Here is a 21,742-nt window from a genome sequence, read left to right on the forward strand (position 1 = left end):
TAAATTTTGGTCAATGACATGAGACAAAGTATATGTGAACTGCTGTATGAAAAGTGAATTTACTCTGTAAATCTTCACCCAAATCCTAATAAAAAAAAGAAAAAAAAAAAGGATTGGTCTCTACTTGTCTGGAACAAAAGAGAAAGAAGGAAAATCAAAGACTCAAAGAAGAAACTAGTCCACAGGACAAATAGTTGAGACAAACCATGGCCTCATCTACCCTGAGACCAGAAGAATTAGACGATGCCCAGCTATCAACACCGATTGTTCTGATCGGGGCACAAGAGAGGGACCCTGACAGAATGGAAGAATAATGTAGACTAGAACCCAAAATTCCTGAAAACAAACAACAACAACAACAACAAAAAACAGACCTACTGAACTATTTGAGACTTAAGTACTCCCCAAGACTCCTGCCTGAGATACTCTTTAAACCTTGAACCCAAACTAACCCCTGAGGTTACTTGTAACTACGTAACCAATTGGCTCAAAAAATAATGAGTATCACCTATAAGTACTGTGCTTCTTTGAACAATCACCTATATGAGACCAAATGGTCAAAAATTACTTTAAAACAACTATGAGAATGTGAGGGGGTAGGGAAACTGGATTAATGGAAACAGAACAACCAGAAAGGAAATAGGATGTAACCAAGGTCACTGCACAACGTACGCAGAAATGTTGAACGGGAAGTGAAACTGCCGAGTAAACCTTCACCAAAACACAGTAGAACCTTATGATTGTTAGTTGCTAGGCGTTGCCCAGTCTGGTCAGCATCGTCGTGACGCTCCATGAGATAGAACAAAACATCAGCCCGTGCCATCCTCACAATCATTGCCATGCTCGAGCCCGTCGCCACAGGCCTGCATCAGTCCCTCTTGATGGGTCTTCCTCTTTCTCTCTGGTCCTCTACCAGCCACGATGTTCTTCTCCAGGGTACGTGAGACAGAGGCCCGCCATCTCACTTCTAAGGAGCATTCTGGCTGTACTTCTTCTGAGACAGATTTGTTCATTCTTCTCGTAGTCCCTAGTGCAGTCAATCTTCTTTGCCAACACAATCATTCAAAGGCATCAATTCTTCGTTCTTCCTCATCCACTGTGCAGCTTTCACGTGCATATGATATGATTGAAAACACTGGGGCTTGGCTCAGGTTCACCTTAGTCCACAAGCGATATCTTTGCTTTTCCACATTTTAAAGAGGTCTTTTGCGGATTTGGCCAATGTACTTCGTCGTTTGATTTCTTGACCTCCATGGGCGTTGATTGTAGAGCCAAGTAAAATGCAGTCCTAGACAGTTAATTAATCCATTCATCACCAGGTTGTTTGTTGGTCCAATGGTGAGAATTTCTGTTTTCTTTATGTTGAGGTGTAATGCATACTGTTCTGGTTCCCTAGTGCCGCCCTGACAGGAATATACCACAAATGGGATGGCCTTAACAAACAGGAGTTTATTTTCTTACAGTTTGGAGGCTTTAAGTCCAAGTTCAAAGTGCCAGGCTCTAGGGGCTGGGTGAAGGCCCCTCAACCTTGGGGTCCACCTCTGCCTCCTGCTCCCGGCCCATTGGAGCTAGAGGCTTTTCTTCACTCAGACAGCTGCTGGCTGCTGAGGCTGACAAACTCAAAATTGATAAGTAAAAATGGCAGGCCATTAACTCAAGTCCATTGAAAGTCCCAAGGTTGGCAGAGCATGGAAGGCTGCTGAATAATGACATGGCTTCATGCAGGGTCCAAGCGTGCTGTAAGTTAGAGACCATTCCCAAAGCTGCTACTTATATACGGGAAACAGACCACATAACCAAAGAGAGCTATTCAGCTGCTCACAGTAGATTCCACCATGGAGTTGATTATCAGTCTCATCATGGGGAATACTACATCCAGCTGCCCAGCCACTCAACCATGCCCAGCCAAGTTGACACACAAACTTAACTACCACACACACTGAAGACTATAGTCTGATTTTCATCAGTAAGTGCTTCGAGTCCTCTTCACTTCCAGCAAGTGAGTTTATGTCACCTGCATATTGCAGGTTGCTGGCCACCACAGTAGCACAAACTGACATATGAGTAATGGACTTGAATAAACAAGTCAGCCCCCTATTAATAATCTAAGGAGCTCTGGTGGCACAGTGCCTAAGGCATTTGACTGCTAACCAGAAGGTTGCCAGTTGAAACCCACCAACTGCTCCATGGAAGGAAGACTCGGCAATCTACTTCCGTGAAGATTTACCACCTTGGAAACCCAATGGGGTCACTGTGAGTTGGAATCAACTTGATGAGAATGAGTTATTGATAATCTATTCTCGTAAATGATACGGCAGAGTCCACTTACACACACACACACATATATATCAGGATCTTTCTGTGAGAGAATTCATAGCTGTGGAATTTCTAGATCTAAGGGCTTGTGTATTTACACTTTTAGTACGTGGTTTACTTGCCTCCTGTGTATACTTTTAGCATCAGCAATGGGGCCGCCTTTATATCTGCAGCTTCATGAATTAGGTACATTCCTTATGTGTAGACTCAGAGTCAGCAGTCCCTGTATGTGGCAGTTTCCCCACCACCTCGTGAGAGGGTGTTCTGGTGCACGTGTTTGGATGCCACTTGCAAATGTGTAGATTCTCAGCCACGTGGAGACCTACCCCCCGGGGATGCCAAGGTCCTGTTAGGTGCTTGCTTTGGGGACCAGAGGTTTTCTCTTCCAAGGGCCCCATGTCATCCTAGTGAGATGCCCCAGCATCCCTTCCCAATGACTCTGGCCTTTGCTGTTTTGATGTCTCTCTCTTTTTCTTCCTCTTCAACCAGACCTCAGAGACATCAACAATATCTCCTAAGCGCAAAGGACAAGGTCCCTTGATATCAGCTGATACAAGTCAAAGTGGAGTCTACACCAAGCATCCGAGCACCGATTCTACTGGTGGTTCTGCCCCAGCTAAGACCTTATCAGGATCCAGTACCACAGGATACCCTTTTGAGAGGGTTTCTAGCAGGGATCGTTCCAGAGCTCCCTCTGCAGTCGGGCTTCCTGCTAGAGAACAGCACTCGAGGGCCCGTGATGAAGCCGGCACGCCAAGACCCCATCACCCCTCTGCATCCCACTTCAGAACAGAGCTAGATCGTCTCAGGAGTCGCGATCAGTACAGTACTTCACACCCAAGAAGGGATGAACGAGAGGCACACCCTGGCCCAGCCCAACAGGACCCAGCCTTGCCCAGAGATCAGCTTGGTGTGGGGTACCCGGATCTGCAAGGCAGGGTGTACTTAAGCCCAGATCAAGTCTATCCAGGGCAAACTCAACATGGCTTAGGACCACCTGGCACTTATGCACATGGTGTGGCACCACCTGGCATGGGTCATCGTGGTGTGGTGCCACCATTGGTACCTGGCACAGATCAGCAAGGAGTGGAACCGCCTAGAACAGACCAGCATGGCATGATGCTTCCTAGCGTAGAACAACAGGGTATGGAACAGTTTGGCATGGATCAGTATGGATCGAGTCCACCTTTTTTAGATCAGAGTGGTTTGGTACCACCTGCTTTGATGCAAGCTGGTACAGATCAGAGAGCTTTGGTACAGCCCAGTTTGGAAGCACCTGGTTTCATACAACAAGGCACAAAGCAGCCTGATTTGGCCCAACCTGGTGCAGACCAGCGCAGCTTGGTGCCCCCTGGCGTGGTCCAGCGTGGCTTGGTGCCGCCTGGCACGGTCCAGCGTGGCTTGGTGCCGCCTGGTGCGGTCCAGCAGGGCTTGGTGCCGCCTGGGCCAGACCAGCGCAGCTTGGTGCCCCCTGGCGTGGTCCAGCGTGGCTTGGTGCCGCCTGGCGCGGTCCAGCGGGGCTTGGTGCCCCCTGGCGCGGTCCAGCGGGGCTTGGTGCCCCCTGGTGCGGTCCAGCGGGGCTTGGTGCCCCCTGGCGCGGTCCAGCGGGGCTTGGTGCCGCCTGGCGCGGTCCAGCATGGCTTGCTGCCACCTGGCATGGACCAGCATGGCTTGGTCCAGCCTGGTGCAGACCAGCTTGGCTTTGTTCAGCCTGAGGCAGACCAGTATAGCTTGGTCCAGCCTGGCTTGGTCCAGCCTGGCATGGACCAGCATGGTTTGGTCCAGCCTGGCGCAGACCAGCGTGGCTTGGTCCAGCCTGGTGCAGACCGGTATAGGTTAGTGCAGCCTGGGGCAGAGCAGCCTGGCTTGGTGCAGCCTGGTGCAGACCAGCATGGCTTGGTCCAGCCTGGGGCAGGCCAGTATAGCTTGATCCAGCCTGGCGCAGACCAGCGTGGCTTGGTCCAGCCTGGCACAGACCAGCGTGGCTTGGTCCAGCCTGGGGCAGGCCAGTATAGGTTAGTGCAGCCTGGCACAGAGCAGCCTGGCTTGGTGCAGCCTGGCGCAGACCAGCGTGGCTTAGTCCAACCTGGTTTGGTGGGGCCTGGACCAGACCAGCATGATTTGGTTCAACCTGGTGCAGATCAACGTAGATTGGTGCCACCTGGCACAGACCAGCATGGCTTGGTCCAGCCTGGGGCAGAGCAGCGTGGCTTGGTCCAGCCTGGCACAGACCAGCGTGGTTTAGTCCAGCCTGGGGCAGACCAGTATAGCTTGGTGCAGCTTGGTGCAGATCAGAGTGGCTTGGTCCAGCCTGGTGTGGTGCAGCCTGGCACAGACCAGCGTGATTTGGTGCAGCCTGGTGCAGATCAACGTAGAGTAGAGCCACCTGGTGCAGACCAGCATGGCTTGGTCCAGCCTGGTGTGGTGCAGCCCGGCACAGACCAGCGTGATTTGGTGCAGCCTGGTGCAGATCAACGTAAACTGTTGCCGCCTGGCACAGATCAGCGTGGTTTTGTGCAGCCTGGTGCAGTCCAGCATGGCTTGGTGCAGCCTAGTGCAGACCAGCATGGTGTGGCTCAGCCTGGTTTAATTCAGCATGGTTTGGTGCAGCCTAATGCATATCCACATGGTTGGATGCAACCTGGTGCGTATCCACCCAGTTCAGTGCAGCCTGGCACATATCCACTTGGTCTGGTCCCACCTGGTGTAGGTCAGCATGCTTTGGTACAACCTGTCGCAGACCAGCGTGGCTTGGTGCAACATGGTGCAGACCAGCATGATCTGGTACAACCTGGTGCATATCCACCTAGTTCGGTGCAGCCTGGCGCAGACCAGGGTGGTCTGGTGCAGCCTGGCACAGATCAGCGTGGTTTTGTGCAACCTGTTGCATATCCACCTACTTTGGGGCAACCTGGTGCATACCCACCTCGTTTTGCACAACTTGGTGCATATCCCCCTAGTGTGATGCCACCTGGTACAGCTCAGCATGGTCTGGTCCAGCCCGGTGCAGTCCGGCATGGCTTGGCACAACCTGGTGTAGGCCAGCTTGGTTTAGTGCAACCTGGAATGGATCAGCGTAGTTTGGTGCAGTCTGGTGCAGACCAGTATGGCTTGGTCCAGCCTGGCATGGATCAACATGGCTTGATCCAACCTGGTGCAGATCAACGTGGCTTAGTTCAACCTGATGCAGTCCAGCGTGGCTTGATGCAGCCTGGTGCAGACCAGAGTAGTTTGGTCCAACCTGGTACAGACCAGCGTGGCTTAGTGCAGCCTGGTGCAGACCAGCATGGTTTGGGGCAGCGTGATGTAGACCAGCGTGGTTTGGTGCAGCCTGGTGCAGACCAAAGTGGTTTGGTCCAACCTGGAGCAGACCAGCGTGGCTTGGTCCAGCCTGGTGTATATGTACATGGTTCAGTGCAACCTGGTGCCTACCCGCCTGGCCTGGTGCAACCTGGTGCCTATCCACATGGATTGATGCAACTTGGAGCAGATCAACATGGTTTGGTACCCCATGGACTTGATCAGCAAGACTCGTTACCACCAGGCATGAAGCTTCATGACTTTTCACCATTACAAGGAGATTCTCTACATTTGACATCTCAGCAAGGTGTGGTACCTCCTGGCACAGATCAGTATGTCCGTGTACCACCACTCCTAACTCATCCGAGTTTGGCATCACCAGACTTGGTACTACAGCGAGATCAACAGTATTCGTTTTTACCTGATCAGAGTGATCATGCGTATCCTGGCCCAATGTATCCTGGCTCTCGTGGCCCAGGATACCCGGGTGCAGATGGGCATGGCCAGATCAACATGGCAGGTGCCTCATACCAACCTGGGACTCACCCAGACCAGGATACAACCTTTATCAAGAGGATAGCCTCTCCTAGTGTTCTTTACCAACGCTCACTTGAGAGTGTTGAAGATTCCGGTGAGCAACAAGATTCACTGGAGAAATTGGCTCCCAGCTTCCCCATGGCAGTGGAGACATTTCGTCTGATGGGAGAGCTCATTGGCCTCTACACAGAGCTAAAGGAACATATAACTGATTTGGAGGAAGAGAAAGCTGGCCTAACAGATTTGGAGAAGATACAGTACATGATTGCAGTGATGGGTGGGTACCACTTGCTCATGGAGGGCAAACCACTGTCTTAGTCCTAATCTGACTGCCTCCTTTCCTCCCTCTGGCCTCCACTCCTGGCTGCTGGGCCTTCTCCTGAGTCCCTGGAGACAGCATGTCCATTCTTAGTCATTCTGGGTTCTCCTGTAGCTCCCAGGGTCTAAATGCATAGGTGGGCAAAAGAGGCAAGGAAAAGAGTAGGACTGAAGGTGGAAGCAGGTTCTCCCTTACTTGTTGGACCCTTGGGTAGTTGCTGGGGAAAGTGCTGGGAAAGGGAAAGCAATGTCACTGGGGGAGGGAGAAAAATCAAACCATTCACAACTCTTGGCCCAGAAAAGAATAAAGATTTTAGAAATGGGTGGCAATGGTGGGCCAGTGGTCCCAAAGGCCTTTAGGACATCACGTGAAAGTAGAAATTTTATGGGCTAAGGCTAGTCCTTTTTGTCTTCTTCTGACCCCTTCCCGCAGCCACCAGGACAAGCAAGATAAGTGATAATGTCCTGCTGTTCCCTGGGGCACCTTCATTGCTTTAGGGCTGGAAATGGGGATTGGGTGGGCACTGAAAGTCTAACCTGTCTGACTATAAGGCCTCCGTTTTTCACAGTTAAAAAGAGCATACCCCCTGACTTCCAGGAACAGATGAAGACCTTAAAGTCCTTGACCAAAGAAGTCCGGCAAGAAAAAGCAAAAGTGAGTAAGGGAAAGTCAGCCGACTCTACCTTTAGTGCTTAGTAATACCACATTTGGGAGCTCTGGTGGCATAGTGGCTAAGGTACTTGACTGCTAACCAGAAGGCTGGCGGTTCAAACCCACCAGCCCCTCCTCACAAGGAAGGTTGGGCAATCTACTTCCGTAGTGATACTGCCCCGGAAACCCAAGGAGGGTTCGCTATGAGTCGGGTCCGACTCAACAGCACATAACAACAACGGTACCACATTTGATATGTCTTTTCCCCATGCATTATTATTTCATTAGATCTTTACAGTCCCACCAGGTGGAAAATGCACCTCAGGTATCATCATGTGCATTTCCTGGATCTAAAATCTGATACTCAAAGCTGTTATGATTCAGCTGAGTCAAACAATGAGGCCTTGGTTTCTTTCATTACATGGCCATTTCTGATAAAGACTATCACTGGAGCAGCCTTGGAATTGAGCTTGTGAGACCCTGTTTTTCTGGGGCCAGAGGTCATGGCTAGGGGATGCTAGATCTTCAGCCATCCTTTTAATGCCAACAGTCTACATCCATGGGTGCTTATGAGGTAGATGGATGGATGGATAGATGCATGGGTGGATGGAGGGAAGGAAGGAAGAGTAGATGGATGGATGGATGAAAAGATGGGTGGATAGATGAGTGAATGGATGGATGGATGGACAGACGGACGGACAGATGGATGTCAGAGGAGAACTTGGCTTTTGTCACTAAAGGTTGGATTACAGTCAGTGAGTGGGTGAGAGACTTGCTTGGACTGCAGGGGCACATTCAGGAAGTGGAGAGCCCAGGACTGCCTGACCTCCTTTTCCATTGGGCCTGTAGCTAGACAGGATGCAAAGGATCCTGGAAGGTGAAGTGATGCGAGATGCAGGAAAGGAGATGAGAGCAGGCCAGCTGGGCTTGCAGCTAGGCGTTCTCAGGTAAAATGCCCCTGCTGGGGGCACGTGGGTCCCGCCAGCACATTTACTCAGCCATGGAATGATAGTGGCCTTTGGTTCACCTGAATGGTGTCTGCTCTTCAGTTGCCCGTATCTAGCCCAAGAAGCTTACTGAGTTTTCCCAGGTTCCTAAAACAGCCCAGCACCAGGGCTAGGAAAACCCAAAGCCCCTCAGACTCTGTTCCAGTTGGAGGAGAGTGTTTGCCAGAGCCCGTCACACCCTCTAGAACTTCTCAACGAGTACACTGGGCACCCAGCTCCCGGCCAGAGGCAGAGCCTTGGACTCTGGACATAGGCTGCTGAGGATGAGTGAGCCCTCGTCTGCATCCTCCTCCATCCCTGATGGCTGGACCCAGCACTGGTGGCTCATGTCCCTGGGCTGGCAGCGAGGCCACACTGCCTCTTGTGTCCCACAGAGTCACCGTGGCTGACATTGAGAAGGAGCTGGCCGAGCTGAGGGAGAGCCAAGAGCAGGGCAAGGTCACCATGGCGAACTCAGTCTCCGAGGCCTCCCTGTACCTGCAGGATCAGGTGAGGAGTGCCCAGCCTTCAGCCTTAGGAACCAGGGCCATTCTCAGGGCTGGTGATGGACAGTAGGGGCAGTCCTGCCTGTCACCACTCATCAGTGAGCAGACCCTCACTTCCATCTGGGGGACAAGGGGGTGACCATGTCTAGGATCTGGTCTATTCCTGATCCAAAGTCAGCTCCGAGACCACAGGCACACGGGCAAGTGTGTCCCTTCTAGCAAGGGGCAGGACCCCTTCATGGCCTGCCATTACAGCTTTTATATTTTGACTTTTTTAAATTGAGATGTCATTCACATAAAATTCACCCCTCTAAAGAACAAGGTGGGTTTTGGGAGATTCACACTGTTGTAGAACCATTACCACTAATTCCAGAGCATTTTTATCCCCCAAAAAGTAACTCCGTATCCGTTAGCAGTCACTCTGTCTCCCACCCCCAGCACCTGGAAACCCCTACTCTACTTTCTGTCTCTATGGATTTGTTCATCTGTATAGTGCACATATATAGAGCTCTGGTGGTGTAGTGCCTAAGGCATTGACTGCTAACCAGAAGGCCGGCGGTTCAAACCCACCAGCCACTCCTCAGAAGGAAGGTTGGGCAATCTACTTCCTTAGAGATACCATCTCAGAACCCCAAGGAGGAGTCGCTATGAATCAGATCCAACTCAAAGGCAGTGAGTGTTTTGGTTTACAGTCCATGTAAATGGAGCCATGACATATGTGGTCTTTGGGAGCTGGTTTCTTTCAGTTAGCGTGTTTGTGAAGGTCATCCACGCTTAGCATGTATCAGTACTTCATGTTTGTGGCTGGATAATAGTCCATATTTTGGTATCCATTCGTCAGTTGATGGACATCAGGGCTGTTTCCTTTTTTGGCTCTTATGAGTAATGGGGCTGTGCACATTCATGCATGAGTTTTGTGTGGCTATGTTTTCATTTCTCTTGTATAAATACCTAGGAATGGAATTGCTGGACCATATGGTAATAACTCCCCTTACTCGTTTGAGGAACTGGCACACTGTCTTCCGCAGCCGCTGCACCACTTTACATCCCCACCAACAGTGAGGGTTCCAGTGTCTCCACACCCTCACTAGCACTTGTTATTATATCTCTTTTTCAGTATAGCATGCTTAGTAGCAGTAAAGTGGTATCTTGTTGTGGTTTTTATTTGCACTTTCCTAATGGGGCCTTGGGAGCTCTGGTAGCATAGTGGCTAAGGCACTTGACTGCTAACCAGAAGGCTGATGGTTCAAACTCACCAGCCACTCCTCGGAAGGAAGATGGGGCAATCTACTTCCGTAGTGATACTGCCTCAGAAACCCAAGGAGGGGTCTCTATGAGTCGGGTCTGACTCGATGGCACATAACAACAACAACAACAACAATGGGGCCTTAGGAGACTTGGTGGCACAGTGGTTAAAGCATTCAGCTGCTAATTGAAAGGTCAGTGGTTCAAATCCACCAGCTGCTCCACAGAAGAAAGATGAGGCAGTCTGCTTCTGTAAAGTTTACAGCCTTGAAAGCTCTATGGGACAGTTATACTTTGTCCCACAGGGTTGCTGTGAGTCGGACCCACGGCAATGGGTTTGGTTAATGGGGCCTTATGATGCATTTGGTGGTGGAGTGGCTAAGTACTTGGCTACTCATCAAAAGGTTAGAAGTTCAAACCTGCCAGTTGCTCCGTGATAGAAAACTGGGAATCTGCTTTCATAAAGATGACAGCCTTGGAAACCCTGGGGGCAGTTCTGATTTGTCCTCTAGGGGCGCTGTGAGTTGGAATTGGCTTGACAGCAACAGGGCAACAGGAACAGGGCACTGGTGGTTCAGTGGTAGAATTCTGGCCTTCTGTGTGAGAGACCTGGGTTTGATTCCCGGCCACTTCTGGAGAAATGTCTACTCCAACCCTTTGCCCATTTTTAAATTGGTCTGTTTGTCTTTTTATTGTTGAGTTGTAAGAGTTCTTTTTTGCGGGCTAACTACTAGACCCTTATCTGATAGATGATTTGCAAACTTTTTCTCCCATTCTGTACATTTTCTTTTCACTTTCTTGACGGCATCTGCCGTTAAATCTCGAATGATGCCATTCCTGGTAACCCCAGAAGTGTCTGCACCAGGGACAGCCCCCTGAGCACTCATAGACCAGATAGGAAAAGCCACTGGGCCAAGGGGCTTCATGGCAGGAGCTGCTTTGCTTCGGGGTCCCCTCCCACGTTTGCTGGAGCGGTGACATGTACCATGTTGTGACCCTAGGCCCTGATTGCCCGGTGCTGGACTTGAGGGACAGCAGATAGTGTGTGGAAGAGCCACCTGTTGCTCGCGCAGGTGTCTGCAATTAGCAGCCCCCGGGGCGTCGTCCCCCACTCCGAGCACACTGCTGCCTCCTCCTGCCATTCCTCTTCCCAGAATGCCCTTCGGACTCTTGTTTCTCTGCTGCCACTTGTTCTTCAAGAGTCCACTCAGACGTGCAGTTTCTGGGAAGCCCTTTCGCGTCTTCTGGAAAGAACTCCTTTGTCCTTTGGTGTCCTGGGGTGCTATAGTGTGTTGGCCACCATGTAGCCTCTTCTGATTATGAGCTAAAAAGCTCCGGTGAACTCAGGAAGAAGGAAGAGCCATTGAGAGTAGATGCACATGTAGGGTGTTGGGGAAGTGGGCAGCTCTGGGGCGGGGGGCACTCACTGCTGTCCTACTCTATTTTGGGGTGTTTCTGTACCTCTGTGTCCCTGTCCTGACCCAGCTCTCCCACTCTGCCGGTGGCACTCTTCCACTCTGCTTGCAGTCAGCTTCTTGCCCCTCAGACATGGTCCAAGATGGCTGTCCCAGCCCTTGCAACATCCTTTCTGCCTCATCACCCACTACCGGCTTGGACTTCTCTCTATACCCACAAGAGAGGGGCGCAGGTTGGCTCTCTCTGAGCCAGCCATACATCACAGGGATTGGTCGCCTTGGAATTAGGTGTCCACCTTGGGATCCCATCCTTTGTGGTGACAAATGGACCAGTGGACACAAAGCAGTGTGTGTGTATGTAAGGGGTTGTACCTACCCAGACCAGGAGTGACCCCTGTGGGAGTCAGGGCACTCTTCACATGTGTGTACTGCCAGTGATGTACACAGTACATGGAGACAGAGCCTGAGTGAGCCCACTCCCATGCCCCCAGAGCCTTCTGTGTTGTCAGGGTGCTCTACACAGGGACTGATGGACAGACCATCACCACTTTAGGATTCAGCTAGAGGAGGTCTGTTCTCACATGGACCAATGGGCTGGCTGGAGAAGGTTCCAGAAACTTCTCTCCGGCAACGGCTTATTTGGCATTAATGCTACACTCCCTGAGGACTCTGGTCACTACCTCACGAACCCACATTAAGCACCTACTGTGTGCCATGCACTCAGCAAGCACCGAGGGGGTGGCAGTTGCTCCCGTCACAGCAGGCGGAGGGCACAGGCACCAAGCTAGCGGTGAGGCCTGGACATAACGCGGCGTGTCTCAACTCACATCCCTGCACCCAGCTGGACAAGCTCAGGACGATCATTGAGAGCATGATGACCTCCTCTTCCACGCTGCTGTCCTTGAGCATGGCCCCGCCCAAGGCCCCAGTGACCTTGACTCCCGGCCAGATTGACCCTGAGGCCACCTGCCCCGCCTGCAGCCTGGACGTGAGCCACCAGGTCAGCACGCTGGTGCAGCGCTATGAGCACCTCCAGGACATGGTCAACAACCTGGCCGCCTCCCGGCCGTCCAAGAAAGCCAGGCTCCAGAGCCAGGTGACGCTCCGCTCCCTCGCCTGGGGCAGCAGACACGGGTCGCGGGAGAACAGCTCTGGGGCCCACGGGGAAACAGCTGATAGAGTGCCCCCCAGGGGATGTCTGGGCCTGAGGGTCGGTTCTCCACTGTGGAGCCCCTGGTCCATTCACAGAGGCACACTGAGGGCAGGCAGAGCTAGGTCCCGGGTCAGGGACTCGGGGGCAGAGCTGACACAGGCTGGCTGGGATGGAGATGTGCCGTTCGCATGCAGGCTGCAGGAGACATTGGCACCCTGCTCACCACTTTTCCTGAACCTTCCAAACTTCCCTCTGAAAGGTAGACTGGTGAGCGGGAGGGGGGAGGTGGGAACAGGAGGGCCCCAAGTCTTTGAGTCCTACTTCGTGGACTCGGGAATTCAGAGCCAGCCCAGGTGAAGGGGGCAGCTGGGACCTATACCCCACCTCTCGGGGGTTGGCCACAGGCCATCTCGTCCCTCCTGAGCTTTACTGATCACTCAGGATCCTGGGACCTTTGGGGCAGAGAAGCAGAAGTGAACCAGGGCAGCACCCCGCACCAGGGTCCAGGGTCCCTGGAGGCCAGAGTTCACAGGGAGAGGACAGACAGCTTTCTCCATCATCAGTGGGAAGCTGAGAAGGCCACTGACAAAAGCCAGGACGGGGTCTGAAGTGAGCTCGTGTGTGGGTGGTGTTGCAAGGGCTGACTCGTCATGGAGCAGGGCCAGGTAGGGATAAGGTGTCCTCTGTCCCTCTGCTCAGGACGAGGAGCTGCTGGGTCACGTGCAGAGCGCCATCCTGCAGGTGCAGGGCGACTGTGAGAAGCTCAACATCACCACCAGCAACCTCATCAAAGACCACCGGGAGAAGCAGAAGGACATAGATGTGAGGGGCCCAGCTCCACCCACCCCCGCCCGGCCCCCGCCCGGCCCTTCCTCTCTCTTTATTCTCTGCTTGCCTCTCCTCCCAGGTACTGTACCAGGGTCTAGAGAGGTTGGACAAGGAAAAAGCCAACAGGGAACACCTAGAGATGGAGATCAATGTGGTAAGCTCGGGTCCCCAAGGGCTGCCGGTGTCCCAGGATGAGCTCACTAGCTCTGCCAGTTATCAAGGGGGTTAGATTGTGGTAAACTACACATCACTAAAAAAGGGCTCCTTCCACCAGTCTTAAGTCTACTATTCAGACATTCATCCCATTCACCACGCTGTCCAACTGCCACCACTATTCAGTTCCAAAAAATATTTCATCACCCCAAACAGAAACCCAGTACTGCGTAAGCAGTAACCCTCATTCCCTTCTCCCCTCATCTCCTGGCCACCACTGATAGACTTATGTCTCTGTGTTTCCAGCTTCTGGATCGTTCCTATAAGTGGGATCATACTGCATTTGTCCTTTTGAGTTTGACTTATCTCACAGAGCATGTTTTCATGGCTGCATAATATTCCACCATGTGAATGGACCATATTGTATTTACCCATTCACCTGTTGATGGACATTTGGGTTGTTTCCACCTTCATTCATGTTGCAAGGAACATTGGTGCGCAAATACTTGTTTGGACCTTTTGGGTATCTACCTGCGAGTGGAATTGTCAGGTCGTATGGTCGTTAAGGAGCCCTGGTGGTGCACTGATGCCAACTGAAAGGTTGGCAGTTTGAACCCCCCAGCAGCTCTGTGGGCGACAGACCAAGCAGCTCTGTTCCGTAAACATTACAGCTTAGAAAACCCTGTGGGCCAGTTCCACTGTGACACGGGGTCGCTGTGAGTCGAAAATCAACTCCATGGCACCTAACAACATGGTAATTTTATGTTTAATTTTTTAAGGACCCACCAAACTCTTTTCCACAGCGGCTACACCCTTTTACGTTCCCACCATCAACACATAGAGGTCCCAGTATCTCCATGTGCTCACCAACACTTGTTTCCTGTTACTAGCTACCCGAGTGCATATGAAATGTTACAGGTTATTCTTTGGAACAGAGGCGTGGGGGAACGTGGGCTCGGGGAAACCTGCTGTATTGGATGTCGACCCCTCTGGGCCCAGGGCGCCTCCTGACTGTGCGCCTGTGAGGGCCTTCTCCTTTCTCCTGGGCAGAAAGCTGACAAGAGTGCCCTGGCAGGCAAAGTGAGCCGCGTCCAGTTTGACACGACCACAGAGCAACTGAACTACATGATGCAGGAGCTGTTGGCCAAGATCAGCGGGCAGGAGCAGGACTGGCAGAAGATGGTGGACAAGCTTCTACTTGAGATGGACAGCAAGGTGAGGACGAGGAGGCTCCGAGAGGCAGGGGCTCTCAGCACTGCCCTACCCCTGCCCGGGACGATGCCACCTTCCTCGAGCCAGCTCCCCCTGCCTTCTTAGTCGGCACTCACCTGCCCTCCCCTCGCCCCTGCAGCTGGACCGGCTGGAGCTGGACCCAGTGAAGCAGCTGCTGGAGGAACGCTGGAAATCACTGCGGCAACAGCTCAAAGAGCGCTCTCCACTGTACCAGGCGGACGAGGCAGCCATCATGAGGAGGTGAGGCCGGGGACGCCCCGTGGGGTGAGGGCAAGTGGTCCGCCAGGTGGGCCCCCAGATGACCAGCTCCGGAGTTGGACGGACAGAATTCAGAGCTGGCAAAGGTCTCTTAGTTCAGCTCCCTCGTATCACAGAGGAGAAAGGAGGTAGATTCCCGCTGGGACCAGGTGGAGACATCAGGCTCTCTGGGCAGGGATGTGCTCAGCTGCCCCTGGGGGCCCTGGCCCGTGGCAGGCTTGCGTCCAGACTCTCCTGCCTTGGCCACTAGAGGGCCCCTGAGGCTCACACAAACCCCCCTCAGAAGGCCTGGGAACCCCCTGCTGGCTTTGGGTCAGGCCCTTAGGAGCAGATTTGACCTGGGGTCCACCACCCCAGGAACTGAGCTTCCAGCCAGCCTGGCCTGCATGGGCCAAGCTGCCTCCCAGTTCTCCACGTCTTCCACCCAGGGCCCTGTGGGCAGGTGCTCACCTAGCAGGCACCCTGTTCCTAACAGGCAGCTTTTGGTGCACTTCCACTGCCTCTCGTGTGACCGCCCCTTGGAGACACCTGTGACCGGACAGTAAGTGCCCACACCTGGCTCCTGGCTCCTCTGTGGGCCCCAGCTGGTGGCCGTGAAGGGGAGGGCCCAGCAGGCTTCATCTCCATCCCTGCTCATCCCGACTCTTCTCTCCCTTGCTTCTCTCGGGGTTGGCTCCGTGTGCCTGGCCTGGTTCCCACCATTCTGCCCACCCGGGCTGGCCCCACCTGGGTGGCTCTATCTGGTGGGGAAGGTCCTCTGGCAGGTAGGGCAGGTAGGTGGTGGCGCATTTGGAGACACGCTGGGGGTCTCACGCTAGAACCCACCCTCTCTCTGTTCCTTCCCAGAATCACCCCCGTGACACCAGTCAGTCCCTGCCTGCCCAAGCACCGGTCCATCCGGCCCTACACCATCTTTGAGCTGGAGCAGGTCCGGCAGCAGAGCCGCAAGTACGGGCCGTGGAGGGTGTCCCCGGCAGCACTGGGCAGGGCAGGGGCCCCTCCAAAGGCCTGCAGTTCTGGGGAGCGATGCAGAGGCCTCCTTCTCCCATGGGGTACCTGGGGCTCCCAGCATCTCCCAGGGCTTGCACACCAGGAGGGAGAAGAAGGAAGAGCCTGTAATAGCCTTCCTTTCTGGTACCTTCTGGAGTTTTGGGAGGGGCCCAGGTGGCACAGTGGTTAAGCACTTGACCAAAAGGTCAGCAGTTCGAACTACCAGCCACTCCATAGGAGAAAGATGAGGCAGTCTACCTCTGTGAAGATTGACAACCTGGGAGATCCTATGGGGCAGTTCCACTCTGTCCTCTAGGGGCGCTGTGGCTCAGAATCAACTCCATGGTTTGGGCTTTGTTTCCATGAAGACTGACAGCCTTGGAGACTCTGTGGGCAGTTCCACTCTGTCCTCTAGGGGCGCTGTGAGTCGGAATCAACTCCATGGCAGTGGGTGTGGTTTGGGCTTTGCTTCTGTGAAGACTGACAGCCTTGGAGACCCTGTGGGCAGTTTCAGTCTGTCCTCTAGGGGCGCTGTGGGTCAGAATGGACTCCAGGGCAGTGGGTGTGGTTTGGGCTTTGCCTCTGTGAAGATTGACAGCCTTGGAAACCCTCTGGGGCAGTTCCACTTTATCCTCTAGGGGCCCTGTGGGTCAGAATCCGCTTGGTGGCAGTGGGTTTTGGGGAGTTGAGCTGAGATCTGCGGGAGGGGGCAGGCTGCCTTGGAGCTCTTCCTTTTACCTCCTTCAGCTGGAGGAGGGGAGGGTCCCAGCTGGAAGCATGGCTCAGCGAAGAGGGGGTCGGCCATTGGGCCTGCTTTCCGTTGCCTCCCAGCTCTTCATGATGGGATTCAGCCACAGGCGTGGTTTGCAGACTGCATTTTGAAGCCGCAGGGGCTCTGGTGACAGGGAGAGGCGAGTGGCCTAGTCCCAGCTCCACCGTGGCTTCCGCCGGAGCTCTCCGCTTCGGCCTGTCCGCACTTGCCCAACTGAGGAAACCCCTCCCTGGCAAGTCTGGCTGAGGGTCCCTCAGGTGCGGGCTGTGAAGGTGGAGCCCACTCCCGAGGCCTGGCTTCTGCCTGCAGCCTGAAGGTGGGCAGTGCCTTCCCCCGCGGCGACCTGGGCCAGTTGGAGCGGAGCGTGGGGCGCCTGCGCACCATCCACTCCAGGATGTTGATGGACATCGAGAAGGTGCAGCTGCACTTCGGCGGCTCCGTCAAGGCCAGCAGCCAGATGATCCGCGAGCTGCTGCAGGCCCAGTGTCTCACCTCCCCCTGCTACAAGCGGTAGGAGGGCAGGGGGGCAGGGGCGCAGGGCGGAGTGCGGGGGAGACGCCACGGTGCTGCAGAGGCCCTGGGTGCTGGGCTCTGCCCTCGCGTGGCCACCGACTGCCCACCTTACTGCAGTGGCGGAGAGGAAGTGAGCATGATGGGGGTGAGTGAGAGTGATGGAGTGTGTGTAGAGTGAGTGCGAGCGTGACTGTGTGGTAAGTGTATGAGACAGCTGAGTGTGTACGAGTTGAGTGTGTATATGAATGTGTGTGTCAGTTGAGCATATGCAGTGTGTGTAAAACAGTTGAGTGTGAATCTGTATGAGTTGAGTGGATGTGTGTGTGTCAGCTGAGTGTGTGTGCAGTGTGTGAGACAGCTGAGTGAATGTATGAGTGTGCAGCATGTGTACGAGTTAAGTGTGTAAGTGTGACAGTGTGTAAATGAGAATATGTGTATGTGTGATGAGTGAGTGTGAGTGTGTGTGTGTCTAGGTTACCTCCCACAGCCTCAGATGGATGAAATGGAGGCTGTTTCCTTGGAATCTGTTTACTCTGCGGGTGTCAACTAAAGGGTGGGTGTGTGCTTAGCCTGGGAGTCTACTAGGGGGGTTCTGGGACCAGGTTGGGGGTATACAGGAGCACCCGAGGGGCAGGAGTGAGTGTGTGCATGTATGTATGTGTGCGCACATGTGGCGCATGTGTGTGCGTGTGCATGTACACGTGTGCTTGTATACATGCGGTTATGTGTATGTGTGTGTGTTCCTCAGAATGACCCAGCCCAAGGTTGCTCTACTCGCTTGGTGCTTCCTGCGCTGGCTCCCAGAGACCCCTGAAGAGAGCTGCCTTATTTCCCCCCGGCCTGTCCCCTCCCATAAGTGTGTCCCAGGTCATGTCCCTGGTGGCCTGCTCTAAATGCCTCCACGGCTTTCTTCCTCACAGGGTGCCAGACATGCCCGACTACACTTACTCGTCGGTGCCGCGGAGCTGTGGAGGCAGCCACACCCTCACCTACCCCTACCGCCGCAACCGCCTGCAGCACCTGCCGCAGGGCCTGTACCCCTCCGAGGAGATCCAGATCGCCATGAAGGTTGGGGGCTGCCCAGGGCAGAGAGGGCCCTTGTCCCCAGAGAATCTCATCATTCAGGGGAAACCTGCAGAAGTCACCTCAACAGCCCCCTGCCTGGAGGCAGTGGTTAAGCTAGCCCAGTTAAAGTCTCAGGGCCTTACCCTGTGTTGGGAGAAGAACCCCATCCTGGCCCCTGCCCACATCGCACAATTGCCTCCCACCACGGGCCCTTGTAAGGGGACTGCCTCCACTTCCCTTCACCTTGTTGCTCCACCCAGCCCAAGTTCCCGGGAGGTTCTGAGCACTGTTTGGTGCCACGAATTAGGAGAAGACAGTGCTGGGAGCCCTGGGCTGCCAAGGGAAGCTCTGAGTGCCGCAATGGTGGTAGATGTGTGTTCATCTCCACAGCATGACGAGGTGGACATCTTGGGTCTGGATGGACATATTTACAAAGGACGGATGGATACAAGGCTGCCGGGCATCCTGACCAAAGAAAGTGAGTATCCAGGTAGCTCAGGTCCCATAGAGCACCATCCCTCTCTTGGCAGCTCAGGTACTTCTTTGGACCACTGGACCCCGGGCTCCTTCCTTGTCTACATCCCTGACTCCAAACATTCAAGTCTCCAAAAGCCACCAGGTGACTGCCTTCAGGTGGAGGGCGCTATCCGGCCTCAGCCAATTAGCTGGGGTGTTGTGGCCCCATCTTGTTGACCTTTCATCTTCATGCTGTGTCCTGCCTCAGCCTTGTTCACAGCCTTGCCACAGCCAAGCCCTGCCCCTTCTTCCAAACTCAGCAGGGTGCCTTCTCCTGAGCCCCCACCATGGAGCGACCACATGCTCCCTGCAAGACCCACTGCTAGTTACATCCTTCACTGAAGAGACTGCTTCTCACTCCCCACCTTGTACTGCAGCTGAGAGGTGCCTTTCTAGCTGTCATCCTCTGGAACTATAAACCGGGGTCAAAACTCACCCAGCACCTGGCACAGGGCTGACATTCATATACCCTCAGAGAATATCTGAGTGAGTGGATGGATGATGGCTGGCTGGTGGCTAGACAGATGGATGAATGGACAGAGACATGGACGGGCAGACGACTGGATGGATGATGGATGGGCAGGCAGACAATTGGATGGAATGACGGACAAATGGTTGGATGGACAGATGAACAGATAGGTAGATGGACGGATGGTTGATTGATGGACAGACGTATGGATGGATAATGGGGTAGGTGGATGGACAAGAGAATGGATGAAGTCTTACAAGGGGCGTCTCCATGAATTCAGATTGAGAAGGGACCCGGCTGAGGCTGGCCATGACAGCAGCCCTGCAGCCCTGTCCCCATCCTAACGAGTCCCCACGGCGCTCTCCTCTAGTGTCTCCCAGCTCTGACCTTTCCTCCCACGGTCCCCTGTCAGCCCAAGGATTGACAAAACACAAGTCCAAGCAGTCCCGGCTCCACGTGCAACGGCAGCAGCCCATGGGTGACAAGGGCCAGGTGCCCTCGCGGCCTCAGAGTGCTCAGATGACGGTTGGCAACAACCCAGGTAGCCTCCCTGTGGGCGGAGGGTCCCTCCAAAGCAGCCTCGGCCCTGCGGCTCGCCTCTCCTTCCTGCTGTACCAGTCCTTTCCTGCCTCATGGCTGCTTTATACCTTTATTTCCTGGAGAGAGGAAGGGCCTGGGAGCCGAGGGATGGGGTAGGGGAGGGAGGGAAAAACATCATCACTAAGTGCCTGCCATGTGCCTGGCCGTTAGGAGATACTATCACTGTCCCCATTTTACAGAAGGGAAAATAAAGCAGGGTTGCAACCCAAGGCTCTGGCTCCAGGCCTGAGTCCTTCCCCTGCTCAGATGCAGGGACTCTGCAGGGCTCTGTATGGCAGCTGAGGCAGCTGGTGGACATGGGGTCATGGCATGGCCCCCAAGAGCTCCTCAGCCTGGCCTAGAAGGGCCCGGGACTCCCTGTTCTCACCTGAAGGACCGAATCATGCCTGGAAGCCAGAGAGCCCAGGGTTTGGCCACACCAGGGCCTGGGGACACTGTAGGACATGGAGGCCCGAGGGTAGCACTGACCCAGGGTCAGCAGGCTGATTGCTTCTCTTACCCAGTGACTGAGCAAGTCTTTCCCTTCTCCAGACTCAGTTTCCCCATCTGTCCACAAGGGGTCGCTAGATCAGTGCCTCAGCGTTAGGCTCCCTTGAAACCCTAATAAACCCACAGCACTTGGCAAATGCTTTCAGGAGGCTCAAGGGTCCTGGGGAGCCCCCATACAACCCTCCCAGGTGCAGAGCCCCATCCCAGATGCTGTCTGATATGCCTCGCAGCTCCGGCTTTCGGTGTCTGGCTGAGCCAAAGGATGCAGGAAAATGGTGGTCCCAGCTTCTCCCCAGCCCGGTACCGTTTAGGAGCTTTATACCATATGAACAAAGTTCTAATCTTCACAACAGTGTGAAGACGTAGGGACCGTTGTCAGCCCCATTTATAGTTGAGAAAACTGAAGCACAGACTGACTAAGGCACTTGCCCAAGGTCACACAGCTAGAAAGTGGCAGAGCTGGGACTGGAAGCCAGGCTGGCTGTCCTCAGAGCCAGCACTGGTAACTGAGGCAATGCTGGGCCCCAAGGGCAGCTTGGGCGGAGTGGACAGACGGTGGACAACAGACACAGGTCTGTGTCCCTGGCTCCCGGGACTCTGTCTTCTTGGGGCACTTAGCTCCCTTCTTCCTGGCACTTCACTGTCTGCTCCAAGGGCATTTGTGATGCTATAGAAGCAGGAGAGGGAGGGAGGGTAGTCTTTGCAAAAAGCGCTGCCAACCAAAAGGTTGGATGTTCACATCCACTCAAAGGCAGGCACCTCGAAAGAAAAGCCTGGTGACTTCCTTCTGAGAAACCGGCCACTGAAAACCTTACGGAGCCCAGCTCTGCTCTTGACACACAGGTCGCATGAGTTGGAGGCAATGGCAGCTGGTTGCTTTTTTTTTTTTTTTAAATATGTTTGAATGTTGCCTTAACAGGGACTGTTTAATTAATTGAGGGATATCACCAGGGAGGCTGCCTCTTGCCCCGGAAAGGGGCTTGTTTGTTTATTTAATTCATAAAGATTTAAAGAGGCCTTGACGGTGGGCTCAGGAGCCAGGACCTGGGCTTGCACTGAAGCCTGGGGCCATTCTCGTCTCCAGCCTCATGCCCAGCCTCAGCCTGACTAGTGGGGCTGCTCCCAGCTTCCCCGGGCCTTGGGCAAGCTGTGGTGGGCAGCAGGTGGGCCCCAGGGAGGCGTGGGGAGTGAGGTGGGAGCAGGTTCAGCTCTCCCTCTCTTTCAGCCCCTTCCCGTCAGCAGAAAGACAGGCCTGTCTCCTCCGAGGGCCGCCTCTCCCGGGCGAACTTGGTGCACCCGCCCAGCCCCACTGCGATGGAACACCTGCCGGCGGGCAGCCCTGTGGGCCTAGGGCTGCGCGTGGATGTGCCTCCTCAGGAGGGGGTCGAAGAGCCCACCCGGGGGCCGCGGTCCACCACTGCTCACTGA

General features: G+C 54.2%; 1 protein-coding gene across 1 annotated transcript in view; it reads left to right on the forward strand.

Annotated features, from left to right (window-relative positions):
• QRICH2 (glutamine rich 2) overlaps positions 1-21,742 on the forward strand; it is a 42,635-nt gene extending 20,893 nt beyond the window's left edge. Inside the window, exons 5-22 of the mRNA XM_007959855.1 lie at positions 2,806-3,226; positions 3,647-5,692; positions 6,017-6,430; positions 7,041-7,130; positions 7,977-8,070; positions 8,505-8,619; positions 12,117-12,371; positions 13,128-13,250; positions 13,336-13,410; positions 14,460-14,624; positions 14,761-14,882; positions 15,376-15,441; positions 15,747-15,848; positions 16,972-17,172; positions 18,096-18,243; positions 18,631-18,718; positions 19,638-19,766; positions 21,540-21,742. Coding sequence (XP_007958046.1) covers positions 2,806-3,226; positions 3,647-5,692; positions 6,017-6,430; positions 7,041-7,130; positions 7,977-8,070; positions 8,505-8,619; positions 12,117-12,371; positions 13,128-13,250; positions 13,336-13,410; positions 14,460-14,624; positions 14,761-14,882; positions 15,376-15,441; positions 15,747-15,848; positions 16,972-17,172; positions 18,096-18,243; positions 18,631-18,718; positions 19,638-19,766; positions 21,540-21,742 — 4,857 coding nt within the window. The remainder of the gene's footprint in view (positions 1-2,805; positions 3,227-3,646; positions 5,693-6,016; positions 6,431-7,040; positions 7,131-7,976; positions 8,071-8,504; positions 8,620-12,116; positions 12,372-13,127; positions 13,251-13,335; positions 13,411-14,459; positions 14,625-14,760; positions 14,883-15,375; positions 15,442-15,746; positions 15,849-16,971; positions 17,173-18,095; positions 18,244-18,630; positions 18,719-19,637; positions 19,767-21,539) is intronic.

Source organism: Orycteropus afer, unplaced genomic scaffold (genome assembly GCF_000298275.1).
Source record: "Orycteropus afer afer isolate SDZICR_OR568_19922 unplaced genomic scaffold, OryAfe1.0 scaffold00018, whole genome shotgun sequence".
In the NCBI taxonomy this organism is placed as follows: domain Eukaryota; kingdom Metazoa; phylum Chordata; class Mammalia; order Tubulidentata; family Orycteropodidae; genus Orycteropus; species Orycteropus afer.